The sequence below is a fragment of the Selaginella moellendorffii genome, unplaced genomic scaffold (assembly GCF_000143415.4).
Source record: "Selaginella moellendorffii unplaced genomic scaffold, v1.0 SELMOscaffold_56, whole genome shotgun sequence".
Lineage (NCBI taxonomy): Eukaryota > Viridiplantae > Streptophyta > Lycopodiopsida > Selaginellales > Selaginellaceae > Selaginella > Selaginella moellendorffii.
In genome coordinates, this window is record NW_003314317.1 from 511,272 (window position 1) to 536,211 (window position 24,940).

At 46.3% G+C, this 24,940-nt stretch overlaps 3 protein-coding genes across 4 annotated transcripts; 1 reads left to right on the plus strand and 2 right to left on the minus strand.

The window, feature by feature from the left end:
* Positions 1 to 15,969: 15,969 nt before the first annotated feature.
* LOC9654041 (magnesium/proton exchanger 1) lies at positions 15,970 to 18,387 on the plus strand. 2 transcript variants are annotated; one of them, XM_024688138.1, is made up of 9 exons: positions 15,970 to 16,053; positions 16,127 to 16,597; positions 16,710 to 16,885; positions 16,949 to 17,157; positions 17,254 to 17,330; positions 17,392 to 17,513; positions 17,568 to 17,787; positions 17,865 to 17,994; positions 18,048 to 18,387. In XM_024688138.1, exons 1-9 carry the CDS (start codon positions 16,038 to 16,040, stop codon positions 18,334 to 18,336), a joined length of 1,710 nt encoding a protein of 569 aa, XP_024543906.1. In that variant the 5' UTR covers positions 15,970 to 16,037; the 3' UTR covers positions 18,337 to 18,387. The 2 variants fall into 2 exon arrangements, with proteins under 2 accessions (XP_024543906.1, XP_024543905.1); XM_024688137.1 differs by having other exon boundaries at positions 17,392 to 17,787.
* A 1,614-nt stretch (positions 18,388 to 20,001) lies between these two features.
* On the minus strand, positions 20,002 to 23,612 carry LOC9654042. Its single transcript, XM_002983065.2, has 6 exons — positions 22,866 to 23,612; positions 22,472 to 22,765; positions 22,217 to 22,363; positions 21,803 to 22,137; positions 21,219 to 21,750; positions 20,002 to 21,150 (listed from the first exon to the last, which is right to left on the minus strand). Exons 1-6 carry the CDS (start codon positions 23,059 to 23,061, stop codon positions 20,387 to 20,389), a joined length of 2,268 nt encoding a protein of 755 aa, XP_002983111.1. The 5' UTR covers positions 23,062 to 23,612; the 3' UTR covers positions 20,002 to 20,386.
* A 401-nt stretch (positions 23,613 to 24,013) lies between these two features.
* Positions 24,014 to 24,818, minus strand: LOC9654298. The gene is made up of 5 exons (XM_002983066.2): positions 24,707 to 24,818; positions 24,606 to 24,655; positions 24,450 to 24,555; positions 24,339 to 24,397; positions 24,014 to 24,272 (listed from the first exon to the last, which is right to left on the minus strand). The coding sequence occupies exons 1-5, from the start codon at positions 24,785 to 24,787 to the stop codon at positions 24,218 to 24,220; spliced, it is 351 nt and encodes a 116-aa protein (XP_002983112.1). The 5' UTR covers positions 24,788 to 24,818; the 3' UTR covers positions 24,014 to 24,217.
* Positions 24,819 to 24,940: the final 122 nt, after the last annotated feature.

Here is a 24,940-nt window from a genome sequence, read left to right on the forward strand (position 1 = left end):
CGCTTTTTCTTCCGCTTCTCGTCACGCTTTAGCTTGCGTACGAGAGTTTCCAGCAGGGCATTGGTTTGTGCCAACTGTCCTTCTAGCACGTCCAATCGAGCCTTGGACGACCGAACCTCGCCACCGGACTCCTGTTTGGAAGTTTCCTCACTAGAGTCCTCCTCATGCAAGGATTCCTCATCCATAGCCTCTTGTTCAACTGGAGGCTCCAGCTCCGGCGGATGTTCCGTCTCCGCCTGGGTTCACTTACGCCCTGCCCTTGCCATCTCCCAGCAATCCGCCTCTATCCTTCGCTAGAACTGAGATAAAGGCTCCGATACCAAATTGTAAGCCACAAATTTTTCCTTTCCAATTTGCTAGCTCACCTCGTCTATCCGTCCGACACTGCCTTGGCTTTTGCTAGGTTCCCTCGCCAAGGTTCTCGCCTATGGTACCAGCTCCTACTTGGTCCTACTTGCTTTCAGCTATTCACTGCACGAGCAATGGAGCGTTAGCCACCATCCACGGATTCCCAATCCCCCTCCCCGGGTTAGACTGAACTTAAGGTTCGGCTACACTCCCCGCAAGCACAAGCAACCAAGCACACCAAGCTTCCAGGTTCCTAACTTCCCTTGGTACCACAAGACTTGATCATGGGACCCTCTAAATCCCAAGTCTTGAGTGCAACACTTGCTTCGGGACGCCAGGGCGAAACACCGTGGCCTAGCGGCCCGGTATGGGTACCTTTACCCCCCCACTTCCATCCCGAAGGAAGGCCCAAGCCCCTAGGAAGGGCGAGGACCAATGAGCCGCATAGTACTCAAGTGGGGCACCACTCCACATGAGCCAGGAGCACTGCAATCGGTTTCCCTTTCGGGAGTGGGAGCTGCTCTTGAGCACTTCCTTGGATGGCCCCTCCGGCACCAACCAAGTCCATGCTCACTCCCACCCAAGGCCCCTCGGTCCCAGTCCCAACCTCAAGTCAGTTTGGGAGCTCCACTGGAGAGTCCCTTCTAAACTGGTTCCTGGACCTCACTATCCCCACTATACTTTTGGAACCCCTTGCAGCTCCCCCCCCCCCCCCCCTGGAAGATGCACGCTTTGGGCTTTCACCCCTTGACCCGTATTAGTATTTGGACTTAGTCTCTGGCTTGATCTCGGACCCGATTTCGGATCCGACTTCGGATTCGGTTTCGGACTCGATCTCGGACTCGATTTCGGACCCGATCTCGGACCCGACCTTGGACTCGACCTCGGACTCGGTCTCGGACCCGATTTCGGATCTCGGACTCCGTCTCGAACTCGGTCTTGAACTCGGACTCGAACTCGGTCCCCGAGTCGGTCTCGGACTCGATTCCGGACTCGATCTCGAACTCGGTCCTAGAGTCGGTCTTGGACTCGATCTTCGACTTGGTCCCATCCGATGAACTCTTTGTCATTTTGGTCATGCTTTCGGGGTTCCTTTAGCCTACGACACCTCGGCGAGTTGGTTCCTTACAACACAGAGATGAAAACGATGATCCGAATGGGTACACGTTTGGTGCAAGGGGTTCACATTCGTTCCTTGGGTATGGTTTTTGTTACCTTGTCGTACCTTATGATGTGAGCTTGCTCTTGGGCTCATAGGATGGATTTGAGATGCTCCGTTAACATGAGTTTACGCTTGGGCTCGTGTGTGAGGCACATTAGCAACTCAAGGTTACACTTTGAGTTGGCGGGATTAATATTAGCCTATCGGTGGTTCCATGAGTTGTTCCATGTACCGTGAGTGAAAGCAAACCTTCCCTGGGTTTGCTATGAGTGGCAAATAAGCTGGTCCGTAGCTGTTTAGCACGGCACTAGTGGATCCTTCCTAGGCATGGTTACAAGTGGATCAGTCAAGACTGTAGGGATTAGTCTATTGGTTCAAGTAATCATTGCCGTGCTCTCTCATAAACTTTTCTTGGATTGGACTGAAGGTAGTGCGAAAGCAAGCTTGAGGTGTAGTCAAAAGATAAGACCGAAAAGAGAGTTGTCGGGGACGGAGGATCAAACACGTAAATCATCTTCTCTTTTAGAGAGATGGTTTGCAACGAGGGGTGACTCATTGCTCATGTTCATATCATGCAATCAAGAGTCCCTACCTTGATGCATCTTGGAGATGATGGTCTTACAAATAGTGAGTTATGGGATGGATAGCGGTGAAGCGCTAAACCATTTTGTCTAGGCTTGCTATAGGAAGACTTGGGTTGCAATGCTCAATTCTTCTCCGAGGAACCTTGCTATTGCTCCTTGAGTAGCTTGGTGTTGGATTAGTTTTGAGTTTGGTCAAAAAGAGAGTGGCATGAGCTTGTCCGTGTTGTGAACAAAAGTTAGTGATGTTGGGTGTTATAAGTCTCTATCGGTGGAGTGTGGCATTTATGTTGCATTTTGTCAAATTGAGTTGGCACTTGATACTCACATAAACCTTTGAAATAATGACATTGGCATTGCTCGTGGTGTTGCTCAATTGATGATCAAGTCATTGTGATACTTATATTATATCCATGTGATAATGAGCAATGTGTTTACGAAGTTGCTTGGTTAAACGATGATCAACCCCAAAGTGGTTGATGGTGAAGCTAGTCTACTTGCACGAAGTAGCATTGTAGTAGCTTTGACTGGATTCTCGATGGTGGTCCATTATGCTAAATTTAAGTTGGTTCCTTGTTTCCTTGAGGGTTTGCCCATAAAGTGTTGGAAAGGGTTGTAGCATTCATTTGCTATAGCTCATTAGTTGATCTGTTAACACTTGGAGTAGATTGTTGGATAGAGAAGGTGTGAGGTTGAAGCATTGACATTACTAACACTTGTGTTAGTAGAAGTGGCATAATTATTTCAAGTGATGAGGAGTTTTCCTTAGAGCTTGATTTTCCATGTCATTTTTCTTGTTCGTGTTTTTGGCTTCACATTGGATCTTGAAAGTGGTTGAAGAAGAGTGTTAGTGCAATATGGATATCCGAAGATGTGGTCTTCGTGATCAAGCCTTGGGTGTTCATTTTGCATCTTTACGGATATCAGTATTGGATATCGGAAGTATGGGCAAAAAGATGTTCGAGGCTTAAGCATACTATAGGTCATGAAAATTTGTGTTGAGGTGAACCTATGTGAAGTTGTAAGTAGGAGGAAGTTGGTTGAGTTTTGAAAATTTGCATTTCTAGGCTGAGAGTCATTCTTTCTCTAGGATTGGAAGATTTTCCACAAATTTTCTTAGACTTTTCCAATGGTTGATCTGTTGGTCACTTTGCTCGAAAACCATTCCGTTTTCGTAAGCCAGTACAAACTAGTGAAGGGGTTGGAGTTAACTTCGGTTGGCTTACACCTTAGTAGGTAGTTTGTATGATGCAGCCCAAAAGGGATGCTAACTTTTGGGGCTAAGGCAATTGAGTTGGATAGAGTCTAGAGTTAGTGTAGAAAAGTGGCCGTTGCACTTTTCTAGAAAGGTGACCTTTGTGCTTTTCTTTTGTAGCATTATGCTTGGTGGCAGGTTGCACTTTGCATTTCGTTAGACTCTATGAGAGTAGTGAGCTCTCACTGATCTTGACTTGGTCTTGGTAGCCTTGCGCCTTGGCTAAGGATGGTGATGTTCAACTTAGTTGTTTGAGTTTGAGATGTTAGTACCCATACTATAGTTTTGTCTATGAGGAGGTTGTGTACCAATATAGATCCATCTCATGGTTTTCACTTTAGTTTCAGCTGAGTGTTGATCATGCATAGCTAGCCTCTTCAAGGCATGCTCAGAGCTAGTGGCTAAATGCATTAGTGAGCTTATTGTAGTTGAGTTAGATTCGAGTGGTCATTTAGTTTGTGCTTGTCAATGAACTTTTATCTCATACCGAAGGTATCACGTTCATGTTGGACAAGTGTATGACTAAATGACAAGAGTTTAGTGTTTGGGTCTTGTGAAGGCAAGTTGAAGGGTGATTGTTGGTTGCTTTGCGACTAATGATTGCTTGAAGATTTCGTCGAGGACTATTTGACACTTGCTTCGCTCGATGAAAATTTAGCAGTGATGGGTTTACTTTACCGGATGGTGTTGCGGAGGATCGTGTTGTTAGACTTACATGGGTTTTCCATGTTGGCATGTCAACTCTACTTCTGTCGATGTCATTTGGTTGCATTTAGTCCGTGGTGTTGGATTTCATTGAGTCTTGGATGTGGTGATTCACTCCTTGAGAAAGTGTTATCTATACCTGAGTAATGTTGAAGGATTGATCTTGGATACTAACTAAAGTATCTTCGACTTTGGTTAGCTTGGTTGCTAGAGAGTTTTGAGTGGTGATACACTCGTGCTTTCTTCTGGCTTTGTTCTAGTGTTGATGGCATTGAAGTGATGCCTTGTCGTTAACATTGTTGATGTTAAGATTTTAGTGAAATGAGATGTCTCTCTGCAAGATTGATGTCAAGTTTCATTAGTCTTGATGAAGATAGTGTTCATGATTTGGCAATGGCTTTGTGTTATTGGCATTCGTGCATTTGCTAGTTAGCAACTATGTTGACGTTCAAATGATCTAAGTGACAAGTTTGAGTTAGTTGTGTTCTAGACAAAGTTGTTTAGTAAAGGTTGAGCTTTGAGCTTTTCTTTGAAAAGTGATTTAGTCATGGACTATGCTAACTCTATAAGTGGAAGAGTTAGTGATCGATGTTTGAATGTTTGAATCCTTATTGGATTTGAATTGGAATATATTGATCATTGATGATTCTTTTTGTGCTTGTTATGAAGTGACTTACGTCTTTCTATAGATGGATTCATGGAGGATCGTTTGGTGATCACTTGTCAAGCATAGCTTTGTTATGTTTAGCTTTTGGATTGATGCAGACATGCTCTTCATTAGCTTGGCATTATGAAGCTTAGCTTATGGATGTGTTGAGGAGGATATTGTGGGTTGTACCATAATTTCTTCTTTAGCATTGAAGTTAGTTCATGCGAGACTTGTGATCATTGTTAGGAAAGACTTGGCTATAAGCTTCTTCGAGCTTGTGGTTCTTTGAGTTTTTGTCGCGAATGTGACTTCGGGTATCGAAAGATACTTGTCGACCGGTCCTTACGGACACTCTTTCCTTACTGCCACGGTGGCAGGAGGTCGGTATTGCTGGACCCTTTATCAGTCCCTCTTGTGCTAGTGGAGTTAACTGGGCATTTCGAGTGTACTTAGACCGGACGAGCATAAGGACGGAATTCCTACGTGTTATTAGCTAAGCATACTTAGCCCGGTAAGGAGTTCCCGTCTCGTTATGTCTTGCACTGGCTAGTGACAAGAACCCTCGCGTATTGAGATTGGTCCCTCAATATCGCTACATGATAGCTTACCGTGTCTGCCAAACACCCTCGCTATCATGCCCTTTGTGTTAGTCTCATTTCGGTCCCAAATGCTATTTATGGAAAGTGTCCAGATTTGCTCATTTGGCATATCTACGGAATGTAGAGATCGGTCTGAACACAATGGTGTTCGTCCCATGTCCAAATTCACAATCTAGAGACATTCCATATTTAGTAAGTTTCGAGCTTGTCCCAGAGACTAACTCCTGGTACTAAGGGAGGCTTGGGGTGAAAGCCCAAAGCGTGTGTTCCTCAAGGGGGGGGGGCTGTGGGGGGTTCCAAATGTATAGTAGGGATAGTGGGTAGGTCGGGCATGGCCGACCAACCTGAGGCATAGTCTAGCTCCCGCTTGCGTGCCTGTCCTTGTTCTGCGTCCGGCTTGGGTCTAAGCCCAAGTTCCATTCCATGCTAATTGGTGGAGTACCCATATCCTCGCGTTAGGCCACCGGTATGCCGAAATAGCGCCAGACTCCATTTGGCTCCGTTTTGTGTGCTGGTCCTGGCATTGGGATGCTGGTTGCTCCAGGACTGTTCCAAGTCGCTCCGGGCTCCTGTCCCTTTGCTCCTTGGGCTTTATGCTCGGGAGTTGCTCCGTGGAACGGTTCCGTCACTCCTTGGCTTCGTGCTTGGGAGTTTGGCACCGTTCCTTCGTTCAGTGGCCCAAGGCCCTGAACTTCGGGTTCCTATGGACACGTGGCATGGACACGTGGCATGTGACACGTGGCATCTGTCACGTGGCACAAAGAGGGTTTAGGTTCCGCTTCGTGGTGTTATCCTATGGTAAATCACCATAGGATAAAGGGTCAAAACCACGTGCGCTACATTTGGTATCAGAGGATGAGTCTCAGCGAGTACTATTCAATGAGATTGGGCAACTAGTCTCATTGCATACGCAGAGATGAAAACGATGATCCGAGTGGGTACACGTTTGGTGCAAGGGGTTCACATTCGTTCCTTGGGTATGGTTTTGGTTACCTTTTGTACCTAATAATGTGAGCTTGCTCTTGGGCTCATAGGATGGATTTGAGATGCTTTGTTAGCACGAATTTACACTTGGGCTCGTGTGTGAGGCACATTAGCAACTCGAGGTTACACTTTGAGTTGGCAGGATTAATGTTAGCCTATCGGTGGTTCCATGAGTTGTTCCATGAGTTGTTCCATGTACCGTGGGTGAAAGCAAACTTTCCCTGGGTTTGCTATGAGTGGCAAATAGGCTGGTCCGTAGCTGTTTAAGCACGGCACTAGTGGATCCTTCCTAGGCATGGTTACAAGTGGATTAATCAAGACTGTAGGGATTAGTCTATTAGTTCAGGTAGTCATTGCCGTGCTCTCTCATAAACTTTTCTTGGATTGGACTGAAGGCAGTGCGAAAGCAAGCTTGAGGTTTGGTCAAAGATGAGACCGAAAGGAGAGTCATCGGGGACGGAGGATCAAACACGTAAATCATCTTTTCTTCTTGGAAAGATGATTTGCAACGAAGTGTTAACTCATTGCTCGTGTTCACATCATGCAATCAAGAGTCCCTACCTTGATGCATCTTGGAGATGATGGTCTTAAAAATGGTGAGTTGTGGGATGGATAGCGGTGAAGCGCTAAACCATTTTGTCTAGGCTTAATATTGGAAGACTTGGGTTGCAATGCTCAATTCTTTTCCAAGGATCCTTGCTATTGCTCCTTGAGTAGCTTGGTGTTGGATTAATTTTGAGTTTGGTCGGAAAGAGAGTGGCTTGAGCTTATCCATGTTATGAACAAAAGTTAGTGGTGTTGGGTGTTGTAAATCTCTATCGGTGGAGTGTGGCATTTATGTTGCATTTTGTCGAATCGAGTTTGCACTTGATACTCACATAAACCTTTGAAGTAATGGCATTAGCATTGCTCGTTGTGTTACTCAATTGATGATCAAGTCATTGTGATACCTATATCATATCCATGTGATAATGAGCAATGTGTTTACGAAGTTGCTTGGTTAAACGATGATCAACCCCAAGGTGGTTGATGGTGAGGCTAGTCTACTTGCATGTAGTAGCATTGTAGTAGCTTTGACTGGGTTCTCGATGGTGGTCCATTATGTTAAGCTTAAGTTGGTTCCTTGTTCCTTGTTTCCTTGAGGGTTTGCCCATAAGGTGTTGAAAAGGGTTGTAGCATTTGCTATAGCTCATTAGTTGATTCATTAACACTTGGAGTAGATTGTTGGATAGAGAAGGTGTGAGGTTGAGGCATTGACATTACTAGCACTTGTGTTAGTGGAAGTGGCATTGTTATTTTAAGTGATGAGGAAGTTTCCTTAGAGCTTGATTTTTCTTGTTAGTGTTTTAGCTTCACATTGGATCTTGAAGGTGGTTGAAGAAGAGTGTTAGTGCAATGTGGATATCCAAAGATGTGGTCTTCGTGATCAAGCTTTAGATGTTCATTTTGCATTTTGCGGAAGTCGGTGTTGGATGTCGGAAGAATGGGCAAAAAGATGTTCAAGGCTTAAGCATACTATGGGTCATGAGAATTAGTGTTGAGGTGAACCTATGTGAAGTTGTAGGTAGGAGGAAGTTGGTTGAGTCTTGAAAGTTTGTATTCCTAGACTGAGAGTCATTCTTTCTCTAGGATGGAAAATTTTCCACAAATTTTCTTAGATTTTTCCAATGGCTGATCTGTTGGTCACTTTGCTCGAAAACCATTTCGTTTTCGTAAGCCAATACAAACTAGTGAAGGGGTTGGAGTTGACTTCGGTTAGCTTAGACCTTAGTAGATAGTTTGTATAATGCAGCTCGAAAGGGATGCTGACTTTTGAGGCTATTGCAATTAAGTTGGATAGGGTCTGGAGTTGGTGTAGAAAAGTGACTGTTGCACTTTTCTAAGAAAGGTGACCCTTGTGCCTTTCTTTTATAGCGTTATGCTTAGTGGCAAGTTGCACTTTGCATTTCGTTAGACTCTATGAGAGTAGTGAGCTCTCACTGATCTTGACTTGGTCTTGGTGGCCTTGTGCCTTGGCTGAGGATGGTGATGTTCAACTTAGTTGTTTGAGTTTGAGATGTTGGTACCCGTATTGTAGCTTTGTCTATGAGGGGGTTGTGTACCGATATGAGTCCATCTCATGGTCTTCACTTTAGTTTCGGCTAAGTGTTGGTCATGCATAGTTAGCCTCTTCAAGGCATGCTCAGAGCTAGTGGCTAAATGCATTAGTGAGCTTATTGCAGTTGAGTTGGATTCGAGTGGTCATTTAGTTTGTGCTTGTCAATGAACTTTTATCTTATACCGAAGGTATCACGTTCATGTTGGACAAGTGTATGACTAAATGACGTGAGTTAGTGTTTGGGTCTTGTGAAAGGCAAGACAAGTGATTGTTGGTTGCTTTGCAACTAGTGATTGCTTGTAGACTTTGTCAAGGGCTTTTGACACTTGCTTCACTCGATGATGATTTAGCAGTGATGGGCTTGCTTTACCGGATGGGGTTGCGGAGGATCGTGTCGTTAGACTTACATGGGTTTTCCATGTTGGCATGTCGACTCTACCTCTATTGATATCATTTGGTTGCGTTTAGTTCGTGGTGTTGGATTTCATTGAGTCTTGGACGTGGTGATTCACTCCTTGAGGAAGTGTTATCTGTAACTGAGTTTTGCTAAAGGATTGGTCTCGGATACTAACTAAAGTATCTTCGACCTTGGTTAGCTTGGTTGCTAGAGAGCTTTGAGTGGTGATACACTCGTGCTTTCTTCTAGCTTTGTTCTAGTGTTGGTGGCATTGAAGTGATGCCTTGTCGTTGACATTGTTGATGTTGAGATTCGAGTGAAATGAGATGTCTCTCCTTAGGATTGATATTGAGTTTCATTGCTCTCGATGAAGATAGTATTGATGATTTGGCTATAGCTTTGTGTTATTAGCATTCGTGTATTTGCTAGTTAGCAACTGTGTTGACGTTCAAATGAACTGAGTGGCAAGTTTGAGTTAGTTGTGTTCTAGACGAGATTATTTAGTCGAGGGTTGAGCTTCGGCTTTTCCTTGAAAAGTGATTCAGTCATGGACTATGCTAGCTGACCGGTCCTTACGGACACTCTTTCCTTACTGCCACGGTGGCAGGAGGTCGGTATTGCTGGACCCTTTATCAGTCCCTCTTGTGCTAGTGGAGTTAACTGGGCATTTCGAGTGTACTTAGACCGGACGAGCATAAGGACGGAATTCCTACGTGTTATTAGCTAAGCATACTTAGCCCGGTAAGGAGTTCCCGTCTCGTTATGTCTTGCACTAGCTAGTGACAAGAACCCTCGCGTATTGAAATTGGTCCCTCAATATCGCTACATGATAGCTTACCGTGTCTGCCAAACACCCTCGCTATCATGCCCTTTGTGTTAGTCTCATTTCGGTCCCAAATGCTATTTATGGAAAGTGTCCAGATTTGCTCATTTGGCATATCTACGGAATGTAGAGATCGGTCTGAACACAATGGTGTTCGTCCCATGTCCAAATTCACAATCTAGGGACATTCCATATTTAGTAAGTTTCGAGCTTGTCCCAGAGACTAACTCCTGGTACTAAGGGAGGCTTGGGGTGAAAGCCCAAAGCGTGTGTTCCTCAAGGGGGGGGGGGCTGTGGGGGGTTCCAAATGTATAGTAGGGATAGTGGGTAGGTCGGGCATGGCCGACCAACCTGAGGCATAGTCTAGCTCCCGCTTGCGTGCCTGTCCTTGTTCTGCGTCCGGCTTGGGTCTAAGCCCAAGTTCCATTCCATGCTAGTTGGTGGAGTACCCATATCCTCGCGTTAGGCCACCGGTATGCCGAAATAGCGCCAGACTCCGTTTGGCTCCGTTTTGTGTGCTGGTCCTGGCATTGGGATGCTGGTTGCTCCAGGACTGTTCCAAGTCACTCCGGGCTCCTGTCCCTTTGCTCCTTGGGCTTTATGCTCGGGAGTTGCTCCGTGGAACGGTTCCGTCACTCCTTGGCTTCGTGCTTGGGAGTTTGGCACCGTTCCTTCGTTCAGTGGCCCAAGGCCCTGAACTTTGGGTTCCTATGGACATGTGGCATGGACACGTGGCATGTGACATGTGGCATCTGTCACGTGGCACAAAGAGGGTTTAGGTTCCGCTTCGTGGTGTTATCCTATGGTAAATCACCATAGGATAAAGGGTCAAAACCACGTGCGCTACAGTTTTCATGCTCATTGTTCCATTTGTTAGGAGTTGTTGGGGGAAGGCATTTTGGCTCATTAGCTTCGATGTTGACGTTAGTATTTGCATCTAGCAATCATTGGTGATGATTGACTATCATCTAAGATAGTTGATTATCCTTGTCAAGGGTTTTGCTTGATTATTGTTGGTATAGAATGATTTGCTGTTCTTCAGGATGGTAAATTCTTTCTTCAATGATGATTATGCATTTCTCTATTTTTAGGATGATTGATGATCTTTCATGATGGTTATTTATTCTCTTTGATGGCTTGTGGCTTTTCGCAATATCACATATTCTTTGTGATTTGCTCTGGATTGGTCTCTTGGGTTTGAGACATCAGTAGGATGTTGCTAACACTTGCTTTGGCAACTTGAGTTCCTTGGTATTGTTGGCTGGGATCTATTTAGATTGGCTTTTGTGATAGTTGGCAAGAATGAGTGTTTGTTGGTCTTACCGCATTCATTCTCTTCTGTTGATTATTGCTCAAGTTAGTTTTGATAGATTTGGATGTTCTTTCCTTTGGGTAATACATTCGCGAGCATTTTGCTTGTCAGTTAGTGATACTTTGTGTTCTTTGGGTTATCTTTCGTAAGTTGTTTGGCATTTTGTCTACAATCTTTAATAGTTAAACTTTATCATTGAGTTTACTTGATGATATACTTGCTATTGAATTTTGTTTGATGGTGAATCCTATATTTACCACTTATGATGATCTTGGTGGTTCCTACACTCTTATACTGGTTTATCGGGTTATAACTTGCTTGGAATACTTTTATGTTCTAATCTAAGATATATTCACTGATAATTAAGTTTCTAAAATATCATTGTTTATGACTTTGATATTGTCCATCTATTGATCTTTGAGTTTGGGCCAGTATAGGCAGACTGGCTTCGGCACTTTGTGTGCATGTTGAAATCTCTAGTCATGGGGTAGCTACTGTCGACTAGTCACATAACCCGCCTCTCTGTCGATGTTTCCTATTCCGTTCGAAAGGGCGTGACCGTGTAAACAACTCTAACTGCCTGTTTACAGTAGTCTATCTAAACCTTACCGACGGGTTTGGTTTCTTTGCTCAGGAGGGTTGGGGCCTCTGGCTTCTCTCTATATGTCTCTGCGGGCAGGGCATATCACACTTTTGTAAGCTGGGTGACTCCCAGAGCAGCAAGGGTGGCTGACTCCGTTAGTCATTTCTTTGTCGGCGACGGCCGGAAGGTGTCTGAGATAGTAGTGCATCCGCGTTAGACAAAGAGGTTGCCTCCTAACTCATTTAAGTTGGTGCATTTCTCACATAGTGTGAGTACCGTGAACTTTTTTTGGAGTTGTTTCCTTGGCGGTATTCTAGACTCGAGTATGCATCAACGAGGACGTCGATCTTCCCTAGGGGGGGAGAGTGTCGCGAATGTGACTTCGGGTATCGAAAGTTACCTGTCGACCAGTCCTTACGGACACTCTTACCTTACTGCCACGATGGCAAGAGGTCGGTATTGCTGGACCCTTTATCAGTCCCTCTTGTTCAAGTGTTAGTAAACTGGACTTTGCATCTGTACTTGGCCGGATGAGCATAAGGAAGGAATTCCTAAGTGTCTATTCAGCCAAGCATACTTGGCCTGGTTTTTTAGTTCTCTTTTACTCTGTCTTGCACTGGCTTGACAAGAACCCTCGCGTATTGAGATTGGTCCCTCAATATCACTGGATGATAGCTTACCGTGTTTGCCAAACACCCTCGCTATCATGCCCTTTGTGTTAGTCTCATTTTGGTCCCAAATGTTATTTATGGAAAGTGTCCAGATTTGCTCATTTAGCATATCTACGGAATGTAGAGATCGTCCTAAACACAATGGTGTTCGTCCCATGTCCAAATTCGCAATCTAGGGACATTCCATATTTAGTAAGTTTCGAGCTTGTCCCAGAGACTAACTCCTGATACTAAGGGAGGCTTGGGGTGAAAGCCCAAAGCGTGTGTGGGGATGTGGGGGGTTCCAAATGTATAGTAGGGATAGTGGGTAGGTCGGGCATGGCCGACCAACCTGAGGCATAGTCTAGCTCCCGCTTGCGTGCCTGTCCTTGTTCTGCGTCCGGCTTGGGTCTAAGCCCAAGTTCCATTCCATGTTAGTTGGTGGAGTACCCATATCCTCGCGTTAGGCCACCGGTATGCCGAAATAGCGCCAGACTCCGTTTGGCTCCGTTTTGTGTGCTGGTCCTGGCATTGGGATGCTGGTTGCTCCAGGACTGTTCCAAGTCACTCCGGGCTCCTGTCCCTTTGCTCCTTGGGCTTTATGCTCGGGAGTTGCTCCGTGGAACGGTTCCGTCACTCCTTGGCTTCGTGCTTGGGAGTTTGGCACCGTTCCTTCGTTCAGTGGCCCAAGGCCCTGAACTTCGGGTTCCTATGGACACGTGGCATGGACACGTGGCATGTGACACGTGGCACAAAGAGGGTTTAGGTTCCGCTTCGTGGTGTTATCCTATGGTAAATCACCATAGGATAAAGGGTCAAAACCACGTGCACTACAATCACCCAAAGAGATCAAGATTTTATGTGCAAACATCAAGGAGATGTTGGAGAAGGGTGTTATTCAAAAGTCACGAAGTCCTTGAGCATGTGAACCTCATCTTGTGATAAAACCTAATGAGATTATTCATTTTTGTATTGACTATTGTCCGTTAAATGAAGTGACAATCCCAATTGTGTACCCTCTTCCTCACATTGCTGATATCTTGGATTGTCTGGGGTGAAGTCGTTAGTTTACCAAGCTAAATCTTGCTTTTGGGTATTGGCAAGTATCAATGGTCAAAAAAGATATTCCTAAGATTGTTTTTCGTACATTGTTTGGTTTGTATGAATTTTTGTTGATGCCGTTTGGTTTGAATAATGCTTTAGCAACTTTCCAACGGATGATGGACAAGGTTTTTTGTAATATGCTACAGGTGACTGCTGACTTCATTGATGATGTCTTGATTCACTCAAAGGGGATGTAGGAGGAGCACGTTCGTGATGTTTGTAAAGTGTTAGATTAGCTATGGCATGTTGGTTTAAAGCTGAAACAGTCAAAGTGTGTGTTTGGGTCCAAGGACACAACTTATCTTGTGTACCATATTTCTCATGAGGGTTTGCAAGTTGATCTTAATAAACTTGTGGCTGTTCTAAAGTTCCCTACTTCAAAGTGTGTGAATGATGTGCAACACTTTTTAGGCAAAGTGCAGTATCTCAGTCATTTTATGGATCATCTTTCTGATCACACTACACCATTGCGAGTGTTGCTGAAGTCATCAACATCATATTTCATTTGGTCTCCGAATTGTGAGTGGGCGTTCGTGGATCTCAAAGAGCTCTTGATGACTCCTTCGGTTTTGCCATATCTTGACTACACTCGACTTTTTATTTTGCGTATGGATGCTTCCGATATTGGTCTTGGATGTGTGTTGATGCAAAAGAGCCCGAGTGTGCTTGGTTAGCACCATCCTATTACATATCTAAGGTATATATTACAATTAGCGGAGGTGAATTACTCCACAACAAAGAAGGAGTGTTTAGTAGCAGTCTAGGGTTTCAAAAAACTTCATGCATATCTACATGGTTCTCAGACATTACTTGAAGGTGATCATGCTGCTGTTACTTTATTATTAAAGCAAAAGAACCTGGTTGGTCGTATTGGTCAGTGGGCTTTGAAGCTTCAAATATATGATTTTGATGTTGTTCATCGCCTAGGGAGTTTTATGGTTGATGCTAATGCCCTTTCTCGAACTCCTCTTCCTTCTCCACTCTTTTCTCATATTCCTGACGAGCTTATTATTTTGGCATCTATGGATTTTCTAAATGAGGATTCTATACCACCGATGGTTGTTGTACTTGACATTCAGTGTCTATAAGGTGCAGAGCAAGATCTACCTTCTCTTGATGAGGTTCACAAGGCTCAAAAGCTTGAGCCATGGATTTGAAGGCTTCGAGATGGGTTTGAGAATCCTACATCATTTATTGATCACTTGCCATTCTGGCATTTACATTTCTAGTATCGCCTTGAAGACGGCCTTCTTTATTTTATGGGGACAGATCTTAATGATTATTTATGGCTAGTGGTGCCTTTGAGTTAGTGGCATTTGATCTTATGGGACCTTTTCCACGATCTACTGCTAGCAATGAATATATTATTATTGTTTTTGACTATTTGACTTATTAGGTGGAAGTTGGTACTCTTGTTAGTGCCTTTGCAACTACTGTTGGATACTTTCTCCTTAATCGAGTGGTGTTCTAGCATTTTTTTTCTGAAGCGAATTCTTTTGGATAATAGTCCTACATTTATAGCTGAGGCATTTCATGTTTTAATGTCTCGGTTGGGGATATGCCACACTTTCATGAGTGCTTATCATTCACATTCAAACAGTTTGGTGGAATAGCTTATTCGGACATTCAAAGGAATGATCGTGAAGTACGTGAACTTTCAGCATTCAAATTATGATGGTTATTTGCTATCTCTTCGATATGCATATATCATAGGGGTGCAAAGTTCTATTGGTGCTTCACCATATAAATTTTTTTATGGTCATGATCCAATATTACCAACAGAGCTGGGTTTACCTTTGCAATTGCCACAAGTTACTGATGTTAGGTTGTGGGATTAGTATTTGACGAGCATTCTTCCACTTATCCGAGCAAAGTCTGCCGAACATTTAAACTGCGTACAAGTGGGACAACAATAACACTACAACTCCCATCATCATCCACTTGCAGAGTACAAAATGGATGACTTGGTGTTAATTCATTTTTCCCATCTTACGGTATGTGGTTTATCTAAGGGGCTCTTTATTTAGTGGGAAGGACTATATCAGGTGTTGCAGCAAGTTAAACCACAAGTTTATGAAGTTCAGCATAATGTTTAGCAAACTGATCCTCCAAAAATTATGCATGTGTAGCAATTGAAACACTTCATACAAAGGGATTGGGAACAATTAAAACCACCTACAGATTTACTAATGCCTCCTCCTAACGTTCCTCCAAATCTTGGCTCATCTGTAAAAGAACTCGAATGGTTTTCCATTATTTCGAGAGGAGGGGATGATATGAAGTCCAAGTGTATGGTTACGATACTATATACTAATATTAATGTAATGGGATTTTGGTAGTCAGATTGATTTCAATCTAAACCATTCGCTCCTGTATATATATTATGGTTTTTGGGCTAATTAATATGCACATTTTCTATATTCCCTTTCCATATTTCAAACACTCACATATTGATATCAGATATGCAATTTATAAAATTAAGCAACTTTGCATGCTTAGAAGTTAGTCTAGAATAAAGAGTTACTCTCAACCTTTGAGCCACCTTGCCTGTGGAGGCTGATATGAAATTCCTCTTGGAGCACATTTAAAAAGAAGCGCCACATTCTTGTGAATGCTGCCAGTTCCTCTATTAAGGAGTTAGAAAGTGCTTGCAAATGCTGAAGGATATAATGGCCGGGTCGCTAATTAGTAAAGTAAGTAATACCTTTTTATGTTCTAGCCCTAAAGTCTGGAAGCAATCGTTCTTCTTGGAATGCGCTTTGCGCCTACGAATTCCCGGGCGCTGGAATGGCGAGTGATGAGAGTAAGAATGGATCGAAGCTAGATCCATCGCTAATCACTTTCTCTCGCTTCGGCATTTGTGATTTTCTTGGCAGATCTCCATGGAGCGCAAGGCATCAGCGAGCTCTGCCAGCGCCTAGGCCCCGGGTGGACGTGCCAGGGCAGCGAGACCTCCACTGGCTTCTTCGTGGAGCTCCTCAAGTCCAACGCCACGCCAGTAGTCCCGCGATCCACTCCAAGGCACTGCCCCAGCCTCCTCCTCGCCCAGGAGGAGCAAAGGTGGAGATTTGGCACTCGAGCCTTTGCCTATTGCCTGGGACTGGCCTATTGCTTCCTGGGACTGGCAGTGATCACTCGCGTCTACATGAGAGCTCTGGATTCCATCGTTCGCCACAGCAGGAAATCGGTCCACAGGGATCCCATCACTGGGCTTAGAATTTTCAGCGAGAGGAGGATCTGGAATCCCACCGTCGCGGACATCACGCTCCTCGCGCTGGGAACTTGTGCTCCACAGGTCTCGCTCGCGGTGATTGATGCCTGCCAACACATTGGACAAACTTCTGGCAGTTATACTCCTTTTTCTTTCTTCTTTTTTCTCTTTTGTTGTTCTTGGATTTGTATTCTTCTCTTTTGTCATCTTTGCATTGATGGAGCTTCGTTTTCCTCGGATGTTTGCAGAGCTTGGAGCTGGAACGCTGCTCGGATCGACGGCATTTAACTTGTTCTTGATACTCGCGGTTTGCGTCGTGGCTCCCAAACGCTTCCAGACCAAGTCGATAAGGAACGTTGGAGTTTATATCATCGAAGTTGTTTGGTCTTTCTGGGCTTACGTCTGGCTCTTTTTGATCTTGGAGGTAAACTTTCTCATCATCCTTTCGAGTTTTCTTCCTTGATTTTTCTTGTTGACGATTCTTTAGATCTGGACTCCCAACGAGATCACTCTCTGGGAAGCAGTCTTGACAGTGGCACAGTTTCCACTTCTGGTTCTTCACGCTTACGTCCAAGACAGGAACTGGAAATATTTGTCAATACCACTGAGAGAGTCGGACGCTATCGAAAGCTCGGACATGAACAACTTACATGAGCTCGCCAACGTTTCTCGGAGCTCCAAGTTCGCGGCCATGAGGTGAGTCTCGGACGCATCCCTTGTTGTAAGGCTATGGCAAATCACTTCTTGTTGTAAGTAGGACCTGGAGAGGCATTATGATGAGTCTTATGGCAGATATATCGAAGGCTCCGAGTCGTCAGCTGCGAAGGCAGCGGTCTTGCATTTCACTGATGGCAGCGCGGATGTTTTCGGTAAGAGAGTTGGTTGCCACTCGGCCTCATAATTTTCGTTTGTTCTTTTCGAGCCGAGCAGAAGACGTTGATACGAGCAGCAGAGACAACTTCGCGTTTCTGAGAGAGGGAGCCGAAACCGAGCATTTCTCTTGGAAAGCTCTGGGTACCGCGTGGAAGAACCAGTTTTACGATGCCATGACCGTAAGCTTCTTCGGTTCCCTCGACTTTTTTGCTGAACTTTGTTTTCGATGTCAGGTAGCTAGCATCGAAGAGGGTCGTGGTCAAAGGAAGCGCACTCCCTCGACGCTCCAGTTGCTACTCCATCCCATTGTCTCTTACTGGAAAGTCAGCTTTGCTTTCATTCCCCCCGTTCAACTTCTTCACGGATGGCTCGCGTTTCTGGGCTCCATTTGCTTCATTACATGGATCTCCTACGTCGTTGTCGAGCTCTCAAATCGCATCAACTGCGTGACAGGTATGAGACCATTATTTTCGCGATTTTGGCAAGAGAAAAAAAATACAAAAACAAAAAAAATGCGTTTTTTACCACAGGAATCAGCTCCTACGTACTGGCTTTGACGGTGTTGGCGGCAGGAACGTCCCTTCCAAACCTTATGGCGAGTAAGATCGCTGCGGAGGAATACGACACTGCGGATTCAGCCATAGCAAACATCAATGCGAGGTAACAGATTCTTGACTTCATGTTTACCTGCTTGATGAAAGTTCTCTTCACAGCAATTGTATCAATGTTTACGTGGGATTTGGCGTCCCGTGGTGCGTCTCAGCACTCTATAGCACGGGCTTCCATCAGAATCTGGTGGTTCCCGTAGAGGGATTGAAATTTTTGCTCTCGGTCTATTTCTCCACGGCAATAATGTGCTTCGTTGCTCTTACAGCGAGGCGACGTCTTCTGGGAGGAGAACTAGGTGGACCCCGGAAATGGGCTTGGGCTTCTGCCATCTTCTTTTTCCTTCTCTGGATCACATTCTTGACGCTTGCTTGTTTGGCAGGCAGATTTACGTGATCTGTTGTAAAAATAAGCCATCAATTACACATAGAATCAATTCTTTTGCCATCGGAGGAATGCAAAAACTACAACCTTTAGCTTTAGTGATTTTTCTCTCCGACGACAAACCAAGGATCTGGAAAAGATTATGTTGTAGAGCCAGAACGAAGCAAGACCTGTCAAAGGAGAACAAAACGAATCTCAAAGGTTCAAATGCTGGGTAACAGTATACCTTCTGGCAGATAGGACGCTGCTTGGTGTTCGTCTTGAAGCTGCCACTACAAATCAATCAAACATAAGAAAATAATTACCAATAGTTCCTGTCTCCAGGATCAAGGAAGGGTGCTATTGTGTTACTATTTAAACGAGTTCCAAGGAAGCATAGTCACATGGCCGTTGTTTCATTTCCAAGACGATCGAAAACGGATCTCTGGACAGATGGAAATATTTAGCAAAAAAAGTTTTAAGCAACATTTCAGCACTGTCGTTTACCGAGGAAGAGATCTTGTTTGATCAGAGTGAATGAACTCGTGCCGTATTGCGAATCGCACCCAGCATCCAAATCAGAACGCAATGCCTCTAAGGACATATTGGACCTGTGTGCTTCGACATCGACAAGTGCCAAAGATATGGATCGTATTATCAAAGTGAGAATTCTTCTCGTCGCTGCCTCTCTCTCGGCTTAGACACTTGGAAGAAAACGCGGACGTCAGCAAAAAGAGGAAGCATCCAAAGAACTTAACACTCACCTGGCATGAGAGCAGTTTGAGAGCAAAACATAGCGTCATATCGTCGAGCAATCTCAGCGGCACTAGATCGGGCCCCCATAAAGATAGCCAACGCTTTCCGCAGCCTACTTGCATTCCTCCCAGTTCTAACTGGCAAAAGCTGTACTAGCCCTTGTCTGTTTCAGCCTGTCACTTTTACACGGTAAGACGACGGAAACAAGCGTGCATATCATACCGCTAGCTGTTGGAAATGACGTTGAACCGTGTGAAACCACTTCAAAAAAATTCCGCCCTCCGACTGGCATCTTGCCGAGTGTCTCGTTGTCTCTGAGCCGAAGGATACACAGTTGTACGCTCCTGTTCCTGAGCTCTGACGTAAAACCAACTTTGAGAGCCCGGATCAGCTGTGGAGGGCCCGATTCCTCCGGCCATATCCAGCTTTGATTCACGCAGACAAAACGAGTAGAAGTCCTTCACCGCGAGTCTTTGCTATACTTCATGTGAGTAGAATTCCGTGACGAAGTCCCGGGGATTTGAGATGAATTGCCTGAAAATTCAATGTGAGTCCATTGAGTCGAAAGATAAAAAAATCTTTCTTTCTTTACCGTTTGATAGAGTCATTCCTCAATTACAATGAGCGCTATAAAGGGAATGCTCTCCATAAGAGCCACCATACCGAAGATCTCGTGGACAGAAATCCGCGGAAATGAATAGCAGGCACTAAATCTGCGCATTGATTGACTCTCGGGGAATGCCTACTCGCACAAGCGGCAGGAAATATTTCCCTGGAAAGACGCACTGGATACCTCGATAATCTCTGCAAGATCGCCAGTGCCGCGAACGATCGTGAATGTAGCTCGCGATCGAAAAAGAACCGATCGAAGCCGGCAAGAATCCATACCTCGTCCCTCCGCCGCGCTCATTCCCTGTGCGCCAAAACCCCTAAATCCTCCCAAACAAGAAAGAAGCCAACGATGTGACTCGAGCCGTGGACGTCTCATCCAATGGAACAAAGGAAAAAATAAAACAACTATACAAAAGCAAGAAGAAGAAACGGAGTGTTCTCTTTCTTCCTCTATAGGCTAACCTTCTTCCTCTTCCTCGTTTTCTCAAGCTTGAAACTCAATGTACTACTACCTCCTCGCCTTGCTTTCCTTCCTCCTCTCCCTCCTCGCAGCCTTGCTCGTTGTGACTTTCTTAAGTACCACTCGCGCGATCGCCTTCCTCGTAGTCCTTTTTCTCATCGTGTTCTTCACGTCCTGTTCGTTCTCTCCCGGCTGTGTCCATTGCTGCCGGGTCTTTACCTTCGCCTTCTCTTTGTTCGTCACTCTCTCCTTCCTTTAATCCCTGCTGCTGCTCACTTTGCTACTGCTGCCGCCACCGCCGTGCTTGGAAGATCTCGGCTTCCCTTCAAACGAAGACCTCCGCGACGACGAGGATGACTTGATCGAGACGGTTGTCCGAGGCCCCACAACCGACGACCCCACGCCAGCCGGCTCGCTCGGAACAAAGCAGCGTGACCGAGAAACTGTCGCCAAGCCACTGCCACTTTCTCTTCTCAGCGATGAAGACGACGTCTTGCCTGCCGCCGCCGCCGCCGCCGCCGAGCTCGTCAACCCGTTCACTTTGCTCGAGTGCCCGTCCTTTGTCTTGATCGATGGCGGCGCCGCCGCTCGAGCCGTGGAGCCGTGCCGTCCGGTGCTCTCCCTGTGCTCGTCCAAGTTTTTGTGGTTGCTCGTCCGAGCTGACGCTGATGCCGTTTCCTGCGTCGAGCCACCACCACCCGGGGGCCGCTTCGCCGCCGCCGCTGCTGACGAGAGGGAATGGTTCACTTGGCTTAAGCTTCTCTTCTTCTCGCTGCTCACGGGGCTCTTCTTCACTGGCGGGTGGTGGTGGTGGCTGGCGGTCTCTTTCCGGGAAGTGCCGTGGCCGTCGGGGATCTGCGTGCTCGGCTTCTCGTCTATCCTCGCCAGCTTTGACGTCCTGTGGTGTGGAGCCTCGCTGCTTTGCTGCCTCTTGCCTTTGACGACGAACTCCTTGTCGTCCGAGTTGGCCATCGTGCAGAGAATAGTTGCAGCTTGAACGCCCGGAGAGCATGGCATGGCTGCATGCATTAAACACCAGCAATGCGTTACTCACGACGTCCTAAAGAATAAGAACAAAAAGAGGTACCTGGTAGATTCGAGAGTGTTCTTCGACTGTGAGGTGCGTCATCGTCGTCACGTTTAAGTTGGAGCGAAGGAAGCTCTGGATGCACAGCCGACTTGCTCTTCTCAAACTCGCCTCCTCGATCCCTCTGAGGAAGTGAACCTTCTTCGTCTTGTTCTTCCTTGGGCCTGACCGCTGCAGCTCCGCTTCTCAACTCCGGCACCTCGACTTTCACCGGCGTCGGCTCCACCTTTGTCTTTGAGCCACTCTCACTTTTCGGCCATGTCCGTTCGCCTGTCCTGCCGTTCCTTGCTGCTCTACTGTAATCCGACACGCCGCATGGAGAGAACGAGAAGGGAGATGGAGGAATGCCTTCGTATCTAGAGTTTTTCTCTGTACCCGGCCCCGCATGGTCCGTCGGCTTCGAGAACGATATCAACGCGTCTAAAGAATCACTAGCCGGCAGCTTGAGTCTGTCCGCAAAATCTTCAACTGAGTGAAGAGGCAAGTCTTCGAGAGTGAAGGTTGGAAAGAGCTCGAACGATTTCGATTTCGTCTGCATGAAGACATGAATAAAAGATCAGCAAACCAAATGATAGAGAACGTACCTTGTCCAGGGATCCCGGCGTGTGTAGTCTGTCCTCGGATTGCTGGCTCTCGTCGCCTTGAGATGGCCTCTCGAGATCCAACATCAGCCTTACCTTCACATCTTCATTCAGAGCATTTTCTACAAAAGGCTTCTGAACAAACGTATGCTTTGGCAAAAGCTGCATGACATTGTTTATTTCCTTTAATACAAGTCCGGATTCGCCATCGCCGCCGTCATCGTCCGCCGATGCTGGTTGCGTTTTCTCGCTGTCATCGGACAAAAGAATGTCCAGTGGAGTAATATTTACCATGAAGCGAGAGAGATCAACATGCTTGGACTTGAGCCCGTACATGTCTGCGAAAAAGGAAGAGGAAAAGAATCGTGTTTCAGATCGACGAAGGAACCAACTTGGACGAATTGTAAAGAAACTCACCAAGAATGCCAGTGGCACTAGCAGAGTTTGATGAGACTTTAAGCTTTGAAGGGGATAAATCGGCCACGGGAGGTAAGTGACCATTTTTTTTGTCTAGTCTTTTTGAGCTTTGCCCACGCCGTCTCCGTCTGGTTGACTCGACATTTTCTGAGAAAAGAGAGAGAGAGAGAAAAAAAGAGATGTTTAAATCTACTCAAAACTCCAAGAAAGAAAGAGAATGAAAAAAGGTAAGAGATGAATGATAAACAAACGCACCAGAGGCACTCGTGGACTGATCAGCAGCTCCATTGTTGGAGCCGTCTTTTTTGTCATCCTGGTGATTAGAGAGCTCCGCGGCAAGCACCTCCCCTTCTCTAGATCTCTTGCGGCTTCGACCCCCTCGGCCTCCCCCCACACCTTTGGACTCCGACCCAAGTCGCTCCACAGTTGTGATGCACGACTTGGTCTTTAGAACTCCCGTCCCAGAGCTATTTACAGGGGGGCCAGGCGCGTTCTTCAAAGTGATGACGCTCCTCCTGGGTTGCGGCTCCGAATTGGAGGACTTGGAGCCTGTGAGTACGCGACACAAAACAAGGAGATTAGAAATAGCAAGAACACGGAGGGAAAGGAAAAGGAGAAAAAAAAAAAAGAGAAGAACCTTGGAGCCTACCTGACTGCGAAAGAGACGAAATCCCCGAAATTGTCTTCCCGTTGAGATGAGGGGGTAGCATGGGGCTGCGAAACCCGTTGGAAGTGGAAACTCCCCCGGCTTTGGGATTGAAATGGGAACTTCTTGTCATCTTGGCTAGCGTTTCGTTGGTCATCATCTTCTCCAGCATCCCTTTGGACGACTCTGCGTATTCCATCCACCGCTTTTCCTCACCAATAGGAGCCAAATCTCGCTCGCTCGCCCGGCCTAGAGCCTAAGCCGCGAGCTCCTGCATGCCGCGAGGCTCTCGATTTACCCCGCCGCGAAGATTGAGAGCACAATCAATCTCCATCTCGAGCATGCATCTCCTCGCGGCGCGCCCCGGAAAAAGAGCGCCGCTGGCCAAGTCAACACCATCTGCCTAACCACGAAAAAGATGCCTCCCCCTTCCCTCTCCTACACAAGATTGGAAGAGATTGGGGGAAGATTGGGATTTCCACTGCCGCCCCACCTCACACGCACAGCGCCGTGTTTCTAGAGCCGGACGCGCGAGCGAAGAGAGGGATTCCAGCGAGAACGAGAGCGAGAGAGCGAGAAAGAGAGAGGATTCAATGCGGAAGAACGCAGGCGCTCAGATCTTTGTCGCCGCCGCGGCCGCGACCTAATGCCTCACACTCGCGGGGCGAGAGTCGCGCAGCTCACAAACCCTAGAAATCTCGTCGATGCGCAACGGCGAGTGCGCACTCTCCCTTCTTTTTTGTGGCTCATTCATGCAAATGTATATGTTTGCCTGGTCTGGCTTGGGTTGCCAGGTACCTTCCTGCCGGCCGTGTCCAACCCGGTGCTGCCCGCGCTGCCCGCCCTGCCCCAGTGTCCACGTCACTCGACCCGGGGCAAAGGGGTAGGTAGGTGAAGCTACTGGGTACCTTGTTGGATCATGCGTCCTGTATGGACCGCCGGCCGGAGAGGGGCGAGTGAAGAGAGTACGTGGGTTTTTCTGTTTGAAGATTTTTTGTTTTTCTTTTTTTCCTTTTTTCTCCTTAATCTTCATCCAACCGAACCATCCAAATCATATAGGGGCCAGTGGTAGCATCGACAGGTAGCTTGCTTGCTCGCTTCATCGCTTTTTGGAATTATTCTCCCTTGCTTTTACCACGGGTGGGGGGGTGAAAGCTTTTTAACTCGTGGTGGTTTATTTTTACCCGGCGATGGGTGAGGTCACGAGCTCAATCCACTGTCCCGACACATACGAGGCCATTTTATAAACGATGGGAGGAATCTACACATGCACAAGCAAGGGCACCCCCCTAAAGCACGTTGATTCGCTAGAAGATTCCTCCTCCTTGGTCAAACCACTAGAGCGATCTCGAGCTTCAATCGTCAAAGAAGCTGCGTCCCAGAGAGGAGACGTCGTCCCCTTTTGACTCCCTGTGAAAAAGGAAGGAGAGAAGTTTAGATCTATAGATCCACATGAGATTTGCCTGTAGCTTTTACCTCCGCAAGCATTCCCTGAATTGGCGACCTCTTCTAATGTCCACCTCGCCCTCCTCGAGCTAAGCAACAAGAACAGTGAGTCGATTGCGAGGCAACATTCTCTAAACTCACGGCATCGTTTCCATAGATTAGATCGTAGCAAGTCCACGAAACGCATTGGAGCATGCAATTTTGCTTGGCGATGCTGCTGGATTGGCACTTCCAGCCCCAGAGTCCACTGGAGAATAGACCAAATTGTCAAGTGGATGATCGCTAATAGAGGTCTACCTGTTAATGTCTTGGAGACACTCTTTTTTTTTGGCCAAAATCTCGTCGTCCTAAACATCGATCAATCAATCACAGCTCTAAAAGGAGCTTCCTAAATTTACCGTGATAGCCCGCCGCTTAGAAGCAAAGCCGCGATCCACGGCCAGCGCCACAAGCAGTAAAATCGTCAACAATCGCGCCATAGCCAGGGCTTTTAACTGTTGCCCTAAAACGAAAAAAATCGCTCCAACATTCTTGTGCTGACTCACGCACGACACGGTCTAGTTGGCACAACCCAAGCGCTCCACGTGGCAGTTGTAAGGCCGCGTCGCCAATTGGCACTAGCGCACGGGCTC

Bases quoted from the DNA above. Each gene is read 5' to 3' on its own strand.
- LOC9654298 (XM_002983066.2), bottom strand. From the start codon at position 24,787: ATGGCGCGATTGTTGACGATTTTACTGCTTGTGGCGCTGGCCGTGGAT. The intron at 24,656-24,706 runs GTAAATTTAGGA...ATCGATGTTTAG, and splicing joins CTAAGCGGCGGGCTATCACG to GACGACGAGATTTTGGCCAA. The intron at 24,273-24,338 runs GTAAAAGCTACA...CCTTTTTCACAG, and splicing joins TTCAGGGAATGCTTGCGGAG to GGAGTCAAAAGGGGACGACG.
- LOC9654042 (XM_002983065.2), bottom strand. From the start codon at position 23,061: ATGGAATACGCAGAGTCGTCCAAAGGGATGCTGGAGAAGATGATGACC. The intron at 22,766-22,865 runs GTAGGCTCCAAG...GCGTACTCACAG, and splicing joins TTCGTCTCTTTCGCAGTCAG to GCTCCAAGTCCTCCAATTCG. The intron at 22,138-22,216 runs GTGAGTTTCTTT...CCTTTTTCGCAG, and splicing joins TAGTGCCACTGGCATTCTTG to ACATGTACGGGCTCAAGTCC.
- LOC9654041 (XM_024688137.1), top strand. The intron at 16,598-16,709 runs GTTATACTCCTT...GGATGTTTGCAG, and splicing joins CATTGGACAAACTTCTGGCA to AGCTTGGAGCTGGAACGCTG. The intron at 17,331-17,391 runs GTAAGAGAGTTG...CGAGCCGAGCAG, and splicing joins TGGCAGCGCGGATGTTTTCG to AAGACGTTGATACGAGCAGC.